We start from the raw sequence: 17,342 nt of genomic DNA, 5'->3' as shown, positions 1-17,342 counted from the left end.
TGCACCCTCTTTCCCTGCTCCAGATCCAGCTCAGAGCCTGCCACATAGTAAGTACTCAAGGAGAAGTTGCAGGACTGAATGAAAACTCTCCACGCCCCCACGTGCTATCAGTTACTCACGGCAAAGCAACATGCAGATGCATTTCCGGGCAACTGCTATTTCGGGAACAGGGTCATCTGGGGAGTCGAGCCCTGGCTGCTGGAAGTAAGAAACCGGCAGAGGGCCTCCGGCAGGGCAGCTCCCTCCCTCCCTGTCCTAATCGTTGGCTTGGCCTTCGGTGGGATTAGACAACAGCAATTATCCCCACATGGTCTATTCCCAGAATTCAAAGTTATTGGGGGAGAAAATGCAATTGTGCTTTATCCAGCCATTAAAACAAAACAAAACAAAAGAAAACAAGAGCAGTGGATTTTAAACCGCCTTTCAGACTTGGTGAAAAAACAGACTTGAGTATTAGCCCCAAATTGTGCTGACAACACACTTCCGGGTCTCTTTGTCTTCCTCCAGGCTCTCTTCAGAATTTTTCAACAATTCCTATTGATCGCTGCATGGTTCTCATGCCGACCATTTATGCTTAGGAGAGCAGCCGTCTGTGGAGCAGAGGACCAAGCTGCCTGCCTCAGAAGCCCCTGGCGGGGGGATGTGAAGTCCTGGCCCCCACCTTCCAGAGGAGTGGCCACCACAGCCAGTGCAGCACCTCTGCCTCCATCGCTGAGCCAGTGGCCCACTCGGCTGCACCAGGCTTGCATCAGCCAGGGTGAAACACACCCCAGAGTGGCCCAATCACCTACTCTTTAGGGCCTAAAAGTAACATGAGAGCCCATATGCCAGACGCCCACGTTGTATGGTGGGGAAATGAGCTCAGACGGAACAGGCCTTGCCTGGGTCACAGAGCAGAAGCCATTAGAAGCCAGGTCTCCTGGCTCTTGGGGTCTGGGGTGGGGAGAAAACACTGGGGAGCATTCATAGATCCCCTTAATATGCCAGCTGCTCACAGATGGTCTCTCACTATGCCCTCATCCTCTCTAGTCACACTGAACACCTTTTAGACCCCAAGGAGCCACAGTTGTGCTCAATCTCCCCTTCGAGGCCTTTGCACATGTGTTTCTGTGCCCGTGATCCCTCTCTTATGCTTCTTCATTCATGCTTCAGGCCTCAGTTGAGGCCATCTCCCCCAGGAAATCTTTCTGAAGCCCATCCCTCCAAGGATGAGTTAAGGAGCCCTTGGTGTGAGCTTGTACCTCACGGCATTCATACTGCCTTGATTGAAACTACAAGTTCATGCCTACGTCTCCTCACTAGCCTGGGACATCCACGTAGGTGTCCATCTTGGTTCCTGCTGTTTCCCGTGTCTCGAGCAGGGTCTAGTGGCACACAGTAGGCACCGAATGATCACTGGCAGATAAAGAAATGGTCTCCTGTGATCCCAATGACAATCTGTGAGAAGGTGTCATCATCCCCATTCCACAGGAGAGAAAATTGAGGCTCAGACAAGGAAACGGGACACCTACCCAGCGGGTTAGTGGTGGAGCCAGGGTTTGGACAACTCAAGTCTTCTGACTCCAAGGTCAACATTTCCTCTATTAAGACCCCTTTCCTAGCCTAGTAGCTGAACTAAAGAAGCTCCGGTTCACGCCATCTGTGCCCGTGTGTCATAGCTGGGTGGGCTGGTGAGACAGCGTGGGGAGGGGGTAGTGAAGGAAGCCTCGGCCAACTGTTCCTTCTGCTGCAAGGGGCACTTGAGGCAGCTGGCCTGAGAGCCCCAATTCACCCGTAAGTCACGGCAGGAAGAGCAGGGGCCCTGCCCTCTCCAGAGCACGGCTGAAGCACTCACTAAATGTTAAACAAAGAGACAAAAACTGTTTATAGCAGCTTTACTCATAATCACCAAATGCTGGGAACAAAAATGTCCAGGAACAGTAGAATGGATACACTTGGAAAAGAATGAACCCTTCATGACATAATTATGAGTGAAAGAAAAGTAAACCATAAAAGCACATACAGTACGATATGAAATTTTAAGGCAGACAGCACGAATCTAAGGTGATAGAAGTCAGAACAGCAATGGCCCTTGGGGACCAGGAAGGGTCTGGGGGAACCTTCTGGAGGGTAACAGAAGTGCTCTCTATCTTGATCTGTGGGTGCAGATCAAGGGCTGCATCCACATGTAAAAACTCATTGGGCTGTGCACTTAAGATTTGTGCATTTTACTGTATGTAAGTTATAAGTTACATCTCAATTTTTAAAAAGTAATTAAAAAGAAAAAAAAAGAGGCTCAAGTCAAAGTACCAGAGTTCAAGTCCTGGTTATTAGGCCTTCCTGAGTCCCTGTCCCCCTTGTGCCTCTTTCCCCTCTTTCTTAGACACTGGACCAGACGGTTTCAAAGAATCCAACTGGCACAGACAGCCTCAGATTTTGTGAATTCACCTACCTATTTGTCACTGAGTTTGCTGGGAAATTTGGCAAGTGCTTGCCATCAGTGCGGTGCGAAGAAAAGAGGGCTGTCTGTCTGCTGTGGGCTCTGCCTTGTTTCCAAGGAAGGAAAGGTCTTTGTAAATTGGGCAGGAACACGTCACCCCCAGGAGGGAATGTCAGTTTCAATATGAATCATCTCATGCGTCCCTAGCGACTTGCTCTGGGAATAGATACCCTGACTCACTCCTCCCCAACAGAAGCAAAACTTGCTACTAAAATTTCAGATTTCAAGAGAATCGGCATAGCCCAAATAGCCACTCAGAGGCGGAAAAAAAAAAAAAAAAAAAGAGAAAGAAAGAAATCAGCCTAGTAACCAACCGAGAATCACAGAGAGGACAGCGAGGGGCCAGGGTACAAACCTCTTTGTACTGAAGCCGAGACGGGGCCCGGGGCCCAGGGGAGGTCGCCGGCTCCCATGGCTGCTGGCGCCAGGACTGGGATGGGGACCCAAGGCTCCGAGCCTCGAGTTTTCTTTTTACAACAACCTGCTGCTATATTTTCTAGAGAAATAAATTATGCTCTGTGCTGGTGGGAAGCCTTTTAAACAAAAAGAAAAAGAAAACAGCTAAGATGCATCTTAATTAGAAACTGCTTGGGAAAAAAACAAATCTTTTCGGGAGGAGGGTGCAGAGCAGCGCGCCCTGAATGGTCGGCAGCCTGAGAGCGCGAAAGTCCAGCAGGCTAATTTAGAGGTGAGCGCTCTGCTTTGCTAATCACCCAGTGTGACCCGAGGGACATCCTGGTCTTTAGAAGGTGGCTGAGGAACCGTGGATGTGTCATTCAAGGCCACAGGGAGGCCCCCATGGAGCTGCAGCATCTGACCAGCAACGGCCAGTCCTATCTGTCCTTCACATGTGTGGGGTCCATATTTTTATGCAATTTCCCTCCTCGTGCTAAAGGCCATCTGCCAGTGACTGGTGCTTCTAATCCATTTCCCCCGTGCTTTGACAGCCTCTGGCCTCCAGATGGAGCAGCCGGGGCTCCCAAGACATGTGACTGCCGGGAAGATCTGCTTGTTGCCCTTAAGCCTGACCCATTCTACCCAAGGAATTGCAACATCGCCACCTCCGAGGAGGCTGATGACAGCTCTTTCTCAAATCAAACTCAGAGCCTGGGTCAGGAATGTGCACCACGGGCCTGCCAAAATCAGGGAGCGACACAACCTGACATCGATTTTCTAAGAACTATGGATACTTGGTGTTTTGCTTTTGTTTTTCAGAAAAGAAAAAAAAAAAAAGAAAAACCTCTGGAAAACAAAACTTGTAACAGCAGATATAGTATTTTCAGCCAGATAAGTCCAAGTGCCCTGCTACCCGATAAGAGAGGAGATAGGAAACGGACTGGGAAGGGTGTGTCTGCACTCAGGGAAGAAACAACCTAACGTTTTATGAGGACTTACTGGGTGCCAGGCACTGTACTGGGGCTACCTAGCCCCGCCTGCCTCCTTTTCCAGGTGAGTAAACTGAGGTTCAGAGAACTCTGTGACTTGTCCAATTTAATTCAGCTGGTAAACGCCAGGGATTTGAACCCAGGCACAACTCCAAAGTCAAAACCGCTGCCACCCGGAAACAAGCACAGAGAACCGTGGAAACAGCATGGAGACCTGTGGAAACTGGGAAGCAAGTGGTTTTCACAAACTGTCTGTCTGCAAAGGATGCAGTTCTCCCGGCAGCCACACTGCAGTGCAGCTCTCCGCCCACAATAAAGACCTGGTAAGATTGGTGTGTGTGTGTGTCTGTGTAGGAGACTGTGAACGTTTTGCAGAAGGCACTAAGTCACATGCCAAAATGCAATTGTAAAAATGACATCTTGGGGCCTGGATTTATTCCCCCTTCAACATCATATTTGCTCTGTTTACAAGGCAAAGATTATTTTTTTCTCTTCCAAGGCCGAACATTCCCAGCCTGTGATCTGAAAAATCGTGCTGTGTTCATTTTCCCTCTTCACTCACCCAAGGCCATAATCATCCCTTGAGATGCGGATTTGGTTGGGCAGTTCTATCAGGGATTCACCAGGCAGAGGCAGAATCCAATTTGGGGCTCTCACGGTCACCCTGGGCCAGCGTGGAACAGAGGGACGGCGCTTCTGGCTATACAAGCACCTCTATCCTCCACAGAGAAGATGCCCAAGATCAGAGCCGCTGACTAAGCAGGACTGCTGCTCTTTCAGGGTCAGTTTGCCGATTCCTAATGCACTTTGCGATGGAGGAGGTCAAAGCAGCTGCAGACGATGAGAGGAACTGAGCACAGCAGGACCAGGAGGAAGGGCTTAAGGGAAAACAGGGCAGGCAGAGACTGCAGGGGGCAATTCATTCGTCTGACAATATTTATCCAGAGCCTACTGTGTGCCACACACTGTTTGTTTGTTTGTTTTTGTCTCAGGATATAATTATTCTCACAATTATTTTATAACTGATATAATAATAACAGCGGTAGCTTATAGTTAATGAGTGCATATGGGCAAGTCTATTTAAGCATATGGGCAGGTTTTACAAACATCAACTTTATCTACTCCTCACCACTGTCCTCATTGTACAGATGGAGAAACTGAGGTGCAGAGAGTTTAAGAAACTCGCCCAAGGTCACATGACTAGTAAGTGGCAGAGCCGGAATTCAGACTCAGGCTGGTCTGATTCTCAAATCCATGCTCTTCTCAGCTCATTACGCTGACAGCCAACGGCATGTCTTGTAAGTAGCTGTCTTTAGGTTAATGGCAGAGATGAAATATTTTCCTATGGTGGGAGAAAAGAGGGAAATCGGAATCTTTTTCCCAGGCCCATGCTCTGCAGTCAGCTGATGTCCAATAAATCATGATGCCTTCAGATGGGTGGCCGCAGACCCTGACCTGAAATACATGTCTCTCTGGGTTTCTGTGAGGGTACTGGAGCAGAAGATGCAATACCACCAACCCTGAGACCATCCCTCTGCCCCTGCTCCCTTCTCTACAGCCACACACGTGGTCACTGGAGGACAGGGCAGCATGGTGGTCTGTGGATTGGGCTTTGGAGTCCAGCAGACCTGTGATTAAGTCTCTGCTTGATAACTGTGTGACTAAGCAAGTCCTAAACCTTGCCAAGTCTCAGTTTCCTCATCTGTGAAATGGGGATAAGGGGGTAATTTATACCTTCGCAGGGCTGTGAGGAGGACACGAGAGAATACAGCTACGGTGCCTGGTATGATGCATGTACAGGAAGCAGGTGGGCTCTTGGCTCCCAAATCATACACCTCCTGAAAGACAATTTGCTCTTGCGAGAGTTCTGAGAACGTCTAGTTCCTGGTGGTGATCTGGCCAGAACCAGAGGCCTGTGCTTTGACAATCTGGCCTTGGACAATTTGGCTAATCTCAGAGTGGGTGGTGCAAAGAGCACTGGGCTGGGACTAGGCCACCAGGATTCAAATTCCACACTTACAATTAACATGCTGTGTCACCCCGGTTGAGTCCCTTCCCCTCTGTGAGCTTGGTTTCTGCAACTCTAAGATGAGGCAGTTGGACTTGCCACCAAAGGGCCTCTCTGCCAGGGACCTCTCAAGACTCTGCACCCAGTACCGATTTCCCCAATGCCAAGGGAGGATGGAGTTCTTATGATCGCTCTGAGTTCTTGGGAGGATTAATGTCATTAAGTGCTTTAAGGCTGACAGCTGGCATTGGGTATGAGCTCCCACTATTCTCCTGGAATCCCTTCTGCTGTCAGGAGGCCGATTTCTTCCACAGCCTTGAACCCTAACTTTCCCCTGACTCTTCCCTCTTAAAAATTCCATTGTAAGCTGCTATAAATGAAAGGGTGAGAGGTACACTGACTACCAGTGGGCTGCCCATCCGTGATCTCTGCCACAGGCGCTTGAGGGCTGAGGGGAATAGGGCAGGAGGGATCAGGGCTGGGAAAGCCCTGGAGTCCTCACGTGGGTCCCTGGGTCCAGGAGACTGGGTCATAGCCCAGTCAAAATGGGAGAAGCACACACTGTCCTAAGGGCCTTATGTCATCCTCATAGCAGCTGAACTTGAAGAATGCTTCCTATGTGCCAAGCACTTCTCACAAATTAACTCATTTGGTTCTTGAAACAATCCTGTGAGTAGGTATTACTGTTGTCCCCAATTTAAGGCTGGAAACTGAGGCCCAGAAAGGTTAAGAAACTTGCCTAAGGTCACACAGATGGGCAGTGGCAGAGCAGCATGCAAATCCAAGCCATCTGGCCTCAGAGTCCATGCTCTTCGGCTGGTTTCACCCAGGTCCTAGGAGCAGCCCCTTTTACAGGTAAGGAAGCTGGGCCTCTGAGTACTGAGCCACTGTGCTTTACGGCATCACCAGCTGCTGCTTTATGGCTGGTTCCTCTACACTGCCCTCCTCGAATGTGTTCTTCAAGTGGCAGACTCACCCCTGTGACTTCACAGTGATGAGAGCATCACCATTGAGTGCCGGCCCTGTGCCCGTGAGGAACAGGCCGCGTCCACTTTGCTGGCAGCCGCTAGGGTCTTGGGGGCATTTTCTGGCAGGACCTGCTGAGCCAGATTGCGGTAAATAGGAAGAGACTTTAACACTGAATTGCTCAGGACACAAAAACTGGCTTGAGAGGTGCCTCACCCAGAGGTCTTACTTTCAAAGTGAGAACAGATTTGGGGAGGGGCGCACGGGTGGTGGGGAGGGTAAATTCAATTTGGTGAACTGCCACACGCGGGGAGACCAGGCTCTGCAGCCGATGTCTTCGTTGCATCCCGTGTAAATCCTGCAAAGCCAGGCACCAGTGTGAGCTCATTACTCTACCCCGTATGCAGCTCTCTTGGCCCCACAGGCCCAGGGAGGAGCCCGCAAGGGCCCGTGGCGGACGGATACACACCAGGATGCAGGAGGCTGCTCAGGGACCCTGAACATCCACTCAGCCAGGCAGGGCAGGGTGGAAACAGCTGCCATCTGACCACGCCCTGCAGGGCCCAGCCTACAGTGAGGTGACTGATGACGGCGGCTGCCACAGCCCAGGAACAAGGCCACCCACAAGCCCGTGTGAGTCCAGCAAAAGAAGCCAGCGGCGTGAGAAGCAGCTTCATTCAGGCCAGTTCAACTTCTATCATCCAGAACAGTCTGGCTTCCAAGCCCCTCATGGGTCCAACCCAAACTAGAACCTCCTCCAGGTTCCTCGAATGCCCCTTGACTCTCCTCCTCTGGGGGTGCTGGCATAAGCATGTGTATCACCTGACCCATCTGTGGCGACAATAAGCGTAGCCACCAGCGATTGAGATGGTTCCGTGTGTCACGCAGGCCTTGGGCTGGGGGTGTGATGTTTTCATTAGTTCCACTTTACAGAAAACTCAGGCTCAGAGAACACTCAAGGTCACTCAACCAGGAAGGAGTGAAGTCATTTTGAACTTGTTGGGCTCCAGGGACCTAGAGCCACAAGCCAGTGAAGGACTGGTCACATCATTGATCGTGATCCCTTCTACGTGCCCCTCATCCTGAGAGCACCTACACAGACCCCAGAGAGGCTCCGAGGAAGGGTTGCCAGTGTACGTCTCTGCAGAGCTGGTGGAGTTTTCACTGTGTCATTTATCCCTACATCCCCAGCAGTCAGCACCGGGCATGGCACTACACAAGCAGCTGCTGAAAGAAAGTGTAAGAAAATCAAGACTAGCTTCTCCCTGCCCAGTGCCTGGGGCCCGACCCAGGAGCCGGCCTCCCACCGCAGCTCAGTGGCTAGCTGCAGAAGGAAGGCCCTGTCTCACTGCCAGGACTGCTGCAGGTGCAGGATGAGTGGGTTCCCAGGGCCTTAGCCAAGGCCGCTCTTGGGAGACAGGGGACCTCAGAACCCTCCATGGGCTCACCTGGGCAACTGCCGACCACACTTATTACTGTGGAAATCCTATATCACTCATATATACTTGGCCCTTTGCACGTTCCTGCACGCTCTCATAGCAACCTGAGTGTGCAGGATGAACGAACAGGGGCCCAGAGAGGTCAAGTGACTTGGCCACACAGATAGTTCAGGGCAGAGTGAGGACTCGCTCCCAGGTCTTCTGGTTCAAGGTCCAGGTTTCTTTGCATCATTCCAAGCTGCCCACTCTTTCTGAGGCTCAGTGATGGGAAAGGGGCCAAAGGGTTGAGATTTAAATCACAGGCCCTGAGGAATTTCAGAAAATGGGACTTGGTTTAGCCCAGTTCCTCCCAGCAGTGCTCCCTCTATCCCCGTGGATGGTCGCAGCAATAGCTAAGCCCATGCTCCGCAGTTTCAGAGATCAACAGCCTCCCCCCAACCTCCACCAATTCCCTGAATATTTGCACACTGTGTAGAGAGAGAGCATTATGTCCCTCATTTATAGTAGTAGCCAAAGCTCCAACAACTTTGATGAGAGCCACACCAGCCATCTTTCCCCAGGGCTGATGTGGGTGTTGGGGAAGTCTATGATCTGGACAGGTCAGGCAGCGAGCCTCTGAAACTAGAATCCACACATTTCATATTTGAGGTTAAGGAAACGCCTGTCTTCCTCCCCACGACTCAGGAGTCCTCTCTCAGAGCCTATCCTAAGACAACGTTTTATGCACAAAGATGATAATTGCCGTGCTTTTTGTTTTTTGTTTTTTGTGGTACGCGGGCCTCTCACTGTTGTGGCCTCTCCCGTTGCGGAGCACAGGCTCCGGACGCGCAGGCTCAGCGGCCATGGCTCACGGGCCTAGTTGCTCCGCAGCATGTGGGATCTTCCCGGACCGGGGCACGAACCCGTGTCCCCTGCATCGGCAGGCGGACTCTCAACCACTGCGCCACCAGGGAAGTCCTGCCGTGTTATTTTTAATAGTGAAAAATTGGAAAGGACCTTTGTCCAACATTAGTGGGATGGTTAAACGAATTATGGCACATCCATGCAATAACTGCAACCATTAAAAATATTCTTTATGAAAAAATTTACACGAGTTAGGGAAACACATATGATGTAACATTCAGTTAAAAAAAAAGAAAAGGAAGAACATAATATTGTATATGGGTGGGGGAAGTGTACTGAAGAAAAGACTGAAAGGAAATAAGACAAGATGTGCACAGAGGCTGCATCTACATGGTAGAACGAGTTATTTTTGGCCTGCTTTACACTTTTTGATACTTTCTCTTTTCCCCTACATGCCTATGATAATCAGGGGGGAAAAGCAGCAGCAGCAGTTACCCCAAATCACAGCCCCCTACCCAAGGGGAGTGAACTGTCTGAACAGCCAGAAGCATTGGGATGCTGCCTGGTGACATGGAGGAAGGTAGGTCCTCTGTCCCTTTTCCCGTAACACAAATACTCTGCCATACGCATGGGGGGCCTTGTAAACCTGCTTTTGAAAATTTTCTGGGGATTTTCATCTGACTTAGCTCTTTGGTTCTTGATGTCAGGAGCCTGTGTCTCTAAGGGGTGGGGAATACAGGTGATGAATTTCTGTTTCCAGCTCCCCAGATAGCTCCTGTCTCGCAGGAAAGAAGGAAGCCAGGTGCCTCCAGCATCTTTTCATGTGAAAGGCCTGCAGAGAGGGGCGCTGGTGATTTGTCCGGGAATTACATTTGATATCTAAAGCCGTGCCCACAGTGAGGCACTTTGCAGTCTCTCCAGGAGAGAAGGGCTTTCGAGGCTCTGGCTGAGGAGGATCTCACGGCTGCAAAGGACAGAGATGTTGGCAAGTGTGGCTACAGGTCAGACTCAAGCTGCCAACACACAGCAGCACCCATGCTGCTCCCTAACTGTGACTGTTTGTCCACCAAGCCACCCGGCGAGAGACACACACCCAAGACCCTAAAGGCAGCGCGTGTGCCCAGCTTATCAGATACATGTTTGGTTTCTCTAGGAAAACACCCAAGATCATTTTACAGCCACTTGGAGGAGCGGATTTAAACCCAATCCTCTGTGTCCTTCAGATCTGCCCACCTTCTCCATGGCAACTAGTGTCCGTCACTCACTGCCCCCACTCACATTTCCAAGTTTGTCTGCTCTGAAAATTAACAACAGGTGCATATAAAGAAGTGTGTGAGGTGAGGGAGGAGCATGTGGGTTTCCCCCAAACCTAGAAGGCTCACAAGCCTAGACAACCCTGGAGGAAGTCAGACTTGGGAGCCCCCAGCTCTGGAGAAACAGGGACATAGCTCAGGAGAGAAAAAGCCAAAAATGAAATTCTGCTCGGCCCCCAGGGGCAGGGGGTCTTCCGACGTCAGCTCACCGAACATGTTGCCCTCGTAGCCGTCTCTTGTGAGGGGCCGGAGCTCGTTTTTCCCCATCGCATAGCGCTTGTAGCTCTGCCAGGCGAACTGCATCATCTGTGAGGAAGAGCAGAAACAGACCCTGAGAGTGGAGATTCCCAACAGCGCGGGCCGGCCACCGGGCCTTGCCCTTTGCACCCTGAGTGTGGAGGTTCCCAACAGCGCGGGCCGGCCACCCGCCTTGCCCTTTGCACCCTGAGCGTGGAGGTTCCCAACAGCGCGGGCCGGCCACCGGGCCTTGCCCTTTGCACCAGGATTTGAAACCACATTATAAAAACAATCTTCCACGTTGAGAAAGACGACTTCCTCACACCACTGTTCTATTCATAGTTATGCCTGGAAGGCTGTTCTCCTCTGACAACCCTACGCGTCCTGCATCTACCCACAGATTCCTCAGAGAAGGCACAAAAGGCACTAAGTACATTCTAGCCATCCGTCAGTGCCAAAGTGAAAAGCCACCTCTTCCATGAAGCCTTCCCAGACCTAAAGTGACCCTCTGAATGGAAGGAAACAAAACTCAACGAGGGATGCCTGTTAGAATCTAATAGAACCGTCCCTTGAGCTAGGGGTTGTTAACTCCATTTTGTAGATAAGGAGACAGGTCGAGACATGAGGTAACTCGCCCAGGATTACCCAGGGAGTGAGTGAGCATGCTGGGAATTGAACCCATGCCCTCTGGCTCCGAAGCCTTAGGTCTGTCCCCTAAAGTCACTGCTTGACTCTCTTTGAACTCCTCCTGCACTTGGCTTGACCCAGGCTGGCTCTCCCAGGCCTCCTAGCACCCCAGCCAGTCACTGTTAGTTTTTGTTTTACTGGTTCTGGACCACAAACTCTTTGAAGCCAGAAACTACATTTTCTTTGCCTCAGTTCCCCCAAAGCACCCTGCACAGGGCTTGGCAATGAGTATCTGTCAGCTTTGTCACCCAGTGCATGCATGAGTTCTTACTACACTAAGGCAACTATGTTAGCCTCTTGGCAGCATCGCAAGCACACAAGCACCTTTGTCTCCTAACTGCACTTAGCACTGGAGGCTGGAGGAACGCAAGGCAACAATCTGTCCCCAGCCCTGCTCTCCCGCCCCTCCCCAGGGTCTCCCTTTTGCCTCTGATGGCAGGCTGCAGAAGAAGGACAGCAGAGCAGGCCTCTGCAGTGACCATGGGGCTGAGAAGGGAGCCAGCCCAGGCAGCAGAGGCACAGCTGAAGGACAGGCAGGTGGAGGGCAGCCTGGTGTCGTGGAGAGAACTCAGGCTTCGGGGCCGGGAGGCCCGGGTTCTAATCCTACCCCTGCCACTAGCTCTTTGACTCTGGCAAGCAAATGAATGTCTCCAAGCCTCAGCTGCCTCATCTTTGAGATGGGAATAACAAGGGCTGCTTTGCCACAATCCTGAAAGGATTAAACGAAAGCAAGTAGCTGGAAATGCCCAGTTTTTGACTTCACACAGCAAGTGATCAACAAACACGAGTCCTCTTTCCTGCTCAGCCTTTAAAATACCCATCTGGTTCTCCAAGCCTCATCCATCCACCCCTCTTTCATCCACCTTATTAGTTCTCAGACTTTGGCGTGCATCAGAATCACCTGGAGAGCTTGTTAAAACAGGCTGTTGGGCCCCATCCTTGAGTTTCTGATCCAGCAGGTCTGGGGTGGGGACTGAGATTCTGTCTTTCTAACACATCCCCACGTGGTCCATGGGCCACATCTGAGAACCAGCAGTCTACTATATGTGTTTATTTCTATTTCCCAGCTCACTTCCAGACACTGTCTGGCACCCTTCTGCTTTTCTCCTTCCATCGCCCAGCCCACCTTCCTGCCTCAGCACTGTCTTTCTGGACATCGCCACCTGCGTTCTCCATGCTCTGCCACTCCTGGTGCCAAGGTCTAGCAGCCATCTCTTCCAGGCACACCTGGACAGTAACCATTGCCATACTCACCCCTGGGGTCAAAACACACAGACCAGGAGGGCAGACCCGACAGGTCTGTGGCCTGGGCTCTCCGTGAAATGGCAGAATAATCTAGTACCATCTCTCCACTTCATAGATGATGAAACTGAGGCTCAGAGATGGTAGGTGGTCAGGGTGGCACAGCCAGCAGGGCTGGAATACAGCTCTTTCAACTCCCAGGCCAGCAGACCCCACCCCCATACTTGGCCTGATGTGTGGCTTCCCAGGAGACACACATGCAAATGTCACGGTACTGCGTGCCAAGCACCTGACACAGGTTTTGAGCCCTGGTTCCATTCCTTGGTTATTTTCTACTTATCTTGAATTGGCAGTAAGGGAAACTAATTGCTGGGTATGAGCGCTTAAGGGAGCCTGGCCTCCTCCCTCAGTCTCTCTTATTCTGGGGGGGCGGGCCTCGATTAAGTCAGTGTGAGGGGAGGGAGGGGCAGGGGATGGGTAGGGGAGAGCAGGAGGCTGTTAACACAGAAATGGCAGCAGGAAAGCAGGAGCAGAGGTCTGGAGGGGGAGGACTGCACCTACCCCCAAACCCCACCTGCTTGAGAGAGAGAGAGAAGTGGGTGTGCAGGAGTAATTAAGAGAACCATGGGTATCTACATGTTCTCAAAGGAGCTGTCACTGCAGGGACGTGGGGATGTTGGAACGTGGCCCGTTCTCACAGTCATCCACATCAACGGAGAGGAAGGAAGGCACAAATAATCCCTGTGTCGCTTGGGACAGGATTCAGAAGGCAATTAGAGCTGCTCTCACACACACACACACACACACACACACGTGCACAAGGACACACAGACCCTCGAACGCTAATCCTTGTGTCTCCCACCTCGGGTCGCAAGCCCAGGCGCTGGATAAGCGGGGATGACGGGGAAAGTCCCCAGCCAGGTGGTCCTTATTTCTCTTCCTAATGCACCCCAACCTACCAGGTGTCCTAGCCTGTGCTCGGCTGGAGTTTGGGCTGCAGCCATGGTGGGACTGCTCCCCCGGACCCCTCCCTCCACTTTCCTGCCAACTGCTTATCTTCCTTCAACTCTCAGCTGAAAGGGTACTTTTGCAGGGAGTCCTCCTCCCCAGCCAGGCCCCCACGACCTCCCCACATTCCTGATGTCAGGTCCCACAGAAGCCTGCAGTTAAACTCTTGTACTCACAACTATCTGGTCAGTGCCCCCATTCCCTAGTCACTGCTGCGTGCCTGGCAACTCACCAGGGGACTGACACATAATAGGTGCTCATTAAGTATTTGCTCAATGAAAGTAAGAACAAACAAGAAAATTGGCTCTGGAGCTTAACACATGGCTGGGAGACTTGACGTGTGGACCACACACATCACAGGTAAAATAGGTAATGGGTCGGGGGGATGGGGTGGGGGGGTCTTCTGAGTAACAGAGGTGCTCAGAAGAAGGCAAGTGTGTGTCTCAAGGGGAGCTTCACGGGCACCCAAGTGTCCTGAGGGACAAGTAGGATTGTGAGGGGCACAAGAAGAGGATGACCTACAGAAAGGCTAATCTCACTCTGGAACCAGTGATATGTACCTTGGGCAGCCCCTGGACTTGCCTTTAGAGACGGACAGTCCCTGGCTTCATGTTTAGGCAGTTCTAAGGCTTCAAAGAACTCAGGCCACCTCCTGCCCCATGCAAGTTCCTTAAAAAGACTAAGTAATCTCTCTTTGAACACCCCCCGTGAAAGGGTGCTTACCTCTTTAGCAGGCAGCTCATTCAATTGCAGAGTTTCACAAAGTTCTTTCTTAATCAATCTAAATCTGCTTTTCCCTACGGGCCAGGGGGAAGACAGCTCATATGCTCCCACCACAGATCTTCAACCAGGGGGAGCCAACTCTCAAGTCACCTTAGGCTGCCTGTTGGCCGGCTGAACAGCCCGGCTCCTTCAACAGATCGCCTGATGGCAGAGCTCTAAATCCCCTGAAACTGCAGATACACATCACAACGTTTTTCCAGGGTGCCCAGACTTCATCACCCATTTGTTATGGTTGGCTTTTGGTAACAAGCAGAAAACGAAGTGCAAACTCTCCCTGGTTACATCTGGACCAGACCCTGTGGGTGTGGACTTGCCATTTGTCCCTAACAACTGCATCTCACTGGACTCTCCATACTCGTTCCGTGCTGTCAGGATCTTTCTGGAACCAGATCTTATCATTCATTGTGTGTGTGTCTGTGTGTTTTGGGTATTCTGCCTGCTTTCATGGGACCGCCATCTGTGTCTCCCCCAAGTTTTAGAGAGAAACATTAAATGGCTGGGCTGAGGACAGAGTTGGGGAAACAGCAGCAGGGGCCCCTCACCTGGCTCCAGCACTGCTCTTTGAGTGTCATCTGTCAACAAGTGAGGAATCTTCCAGATAATCAGTCCAAGCCCTGTGTCTCCATTTTTGTATACGAAGATACTATGAAGGACAGGACTGAAATACAAAAGCACTCTGCCCCCAGTACAGCTAGCACAGAGAAAATAGATGGCTTTTTTTTTCTTTTAAGAAAAATCAGGGGTTAGACTGGTATGATTTGTTCTTAGAGAACACATTTTGGCTCCTATGGCTCCTCATTTTTGGTTCTAAATGCCTGCAAATCACTAACTTAAAAACCTATCAGTCACACCAGGATGGCTATAATCAACAAGATGGACAATAACAAGTGTGGGCCAGGCTGTGGAGAAGTGGAAACCCTCCTCAATGGCCGGTGGAAATGAAAATGGTGCAGTTGCTTTGGAAAACACTTTGGCATGAAAAGTTAAATATGGAGTTACGATGTGACCCAGCAATTCCACTCCTGGGTGTAGACTCGTGCAGAACAGAGTTGACACAGTAGGCCTGAGACTTCTATCCCTAGAAAGGGTCTGCTTGCAAATTTGGCCCTTGGCCGGTGCCTGGGAACTTGGATTTGGTGAGTGTTCTCACCATTCTCTGATGGGTAAGGGTGGTTTACTGCACCGAGACTGTACAAACAATGTGGTGTATGCTGAACACCTGCCTTCCTTCCGGGAGTCTGGAATTCTGGTACATGTTAGGCCGAGGGTACTTACATGACCAGCCCCCAGTAAAAACCTTGGGCACTGAGTCTCTAATGAACTTCCTGGTGGACGGCGTCTCACACGTGTCAATCACAACTCAGTGCTGAAGGAATGAAGTGTGTTCTGGGTGACTCCACCCAGAGAGGACTCTTGCGAGCTGGGTCTGGTTTCCCCAGGGCTTCTCTGTATGCACATTTCCCCTTTGATGATTTTGCTTTGTGTCCTTTCACTGTAGTAAATCAGCCAGGAATAGGACTATGTGCCCTCCTGGTGAATCACTGAACCTAGCGGTGGTATTGGGTACCCTGACATACACCCTAGAAAATTCAAAACATATGTCCACACAGAAAGTTGTACACAATGTGCATAGCAGCACTATTTGTAATAGCCCCAAAGTGGAAGCAACCCAGATGTCCATTGACTGATGAATGAACCAACAGAATGTGTAAATAGATACAATAGAATATTATTTGACCATAGAAAGGAATGCAGTGCTGACACATGCTCCAGTGTGGATGAACCTTGAAAACACTGTGCTTGGTGAAAGAAGCCAGACACAAAAGGCCATACAGCATATGATTCCATGTACATGAAATGTCCAGAATAGGCACACCTATAGACAGAAAGCAGACTAGTAGTCACCAGGGGTGAGGGAAAAAGACATGGAGAATGATGGCTAGTGGGTATGGGGCCTTTTGGGATGATGAAAATGTTCTAATCGATTGTGATAATGACTGTACAACTCTGAGAATATACTAAAATCCACTGGATTTTACACTTTAAAATGGTGAATTTTATCATATGTGAATTATAACTCAGTAGAGCTGTTATTAATTTATATTTTTAAAAACTATTAATGGGGACAAACAGATATCACATGCCATTTGATATGACACACTAAGAAGAACACACGTCATTTCAGTGGTAATCCTGCCAAAAATGCACACCTGAACCGAATCATGAGGAAAGATCAGACAACCCGAACTGAGAGACAGACAACCTACAACACAAATGGCCTTTACTTTTCAAAAACATCAAGGTCGTGAAAGAAAAGGAAAGACTGAGGAACTGTTCCAGCCTGAAGGAGAATAAAGAGACGTGAACTAAATGTAATACGTGATCTTGGATGCGATCCTGGGGCAGAATAATAACAACTACTATTATTATTATTACTATAAAGGACAATCATCAAGATAATTGACAAAATGTGAATGGGGTATAGGGATCAGATAGTATTGTGTCAACGTTAATTTTCTGGTTTTACTATGGTTATATAGAAAAGTAGAACCAACCTTTTGGAAATACACAATGAAGTATTTAGGGGTAAGAGGCATTATGCTTGCAACTTACTCCCAAATAGTTCAGAAACCTCGTGTGTGTGTGTGTGTGTGTGTGTGTGTGTGTGTGTAGAAAGAGAGAAGAGTGTACACAAAGCAAACAGGGTAAAACACTAACATTTGAGGAATCTGGGTGAAGGGTAAATGTGAATCTTTGTAGTATTTTTTGCCACTTTTCTAAAAGTCTGAATTCTTTTTTTTTTTTTTGCGGTACGCGGGCCTCTCACTGTTGTGGCCTCTCCCACTGCGGAGCACAGGCTCTGGACGCGCAGGCTCAGAGGCCATGGCTCACGGGCCCAGCCGCTCCGCGGCATGTGGGATCTTCCCGGACCGGGGCACGAACCCGTGTCCC

The 17,342-nt window shown here is 50.3% G+C and overlaps 1 protein-coding gene across 4 annotated transcripts in view; it reads right to left on the bottom strand.

Annotated features, from left to right (window-relative positions):
• MAN1C1 (mannosidase alpha class 1C member 1) overlaps positions 1–17,342 on the bottom strand; it is a 134,201-nt gene that overhangs the window by 70,852 nt on the left and 46,007 nt on the right. For all 4 annotated transcript variants that reach the window (XR_003006129.1, XM_024766859.1, XM_024766860.1 and 1 more), the window contains exon 2: positions 10,643–10,739. Coding sequence is in view for 3 of the 4 variants with exons in the window: in XM_024766859.1 (XP_024622627.1) it covers positions 10,643–10,739 (97 nt within the window). In the remaining variant the exon portion in view is untranslated. The remainder of the gene's footprint in view (positions 1–10,642; positions 10,740–17,342) is intronic.

The sequence above is a fragment of the Neophocaena asiaeorientalis genome, unplaced genomic scaffold (genome assembly GCF_003031525.2).
Source record: "Neophocaena asiaeorientalis asiaeorientalis breed wild unplaced genomic scaffold, Neophocaena_asiaeorientalis_V1.1 scaffold79, whole genome shotgun sequence".
Classification (NCBI taxonomy): Eukaryota; Metazoa; Chordata; class Mammalia; order Artiodactyla; family Phocoenidae; genus Neophocaena; species Neophocaena asiaeorientalis.
The sequence above is the reverse complement of the archived record's forward strand: the minus strand, read 5'-3'. Positions and strand labels throughout refer to the sequence as shown.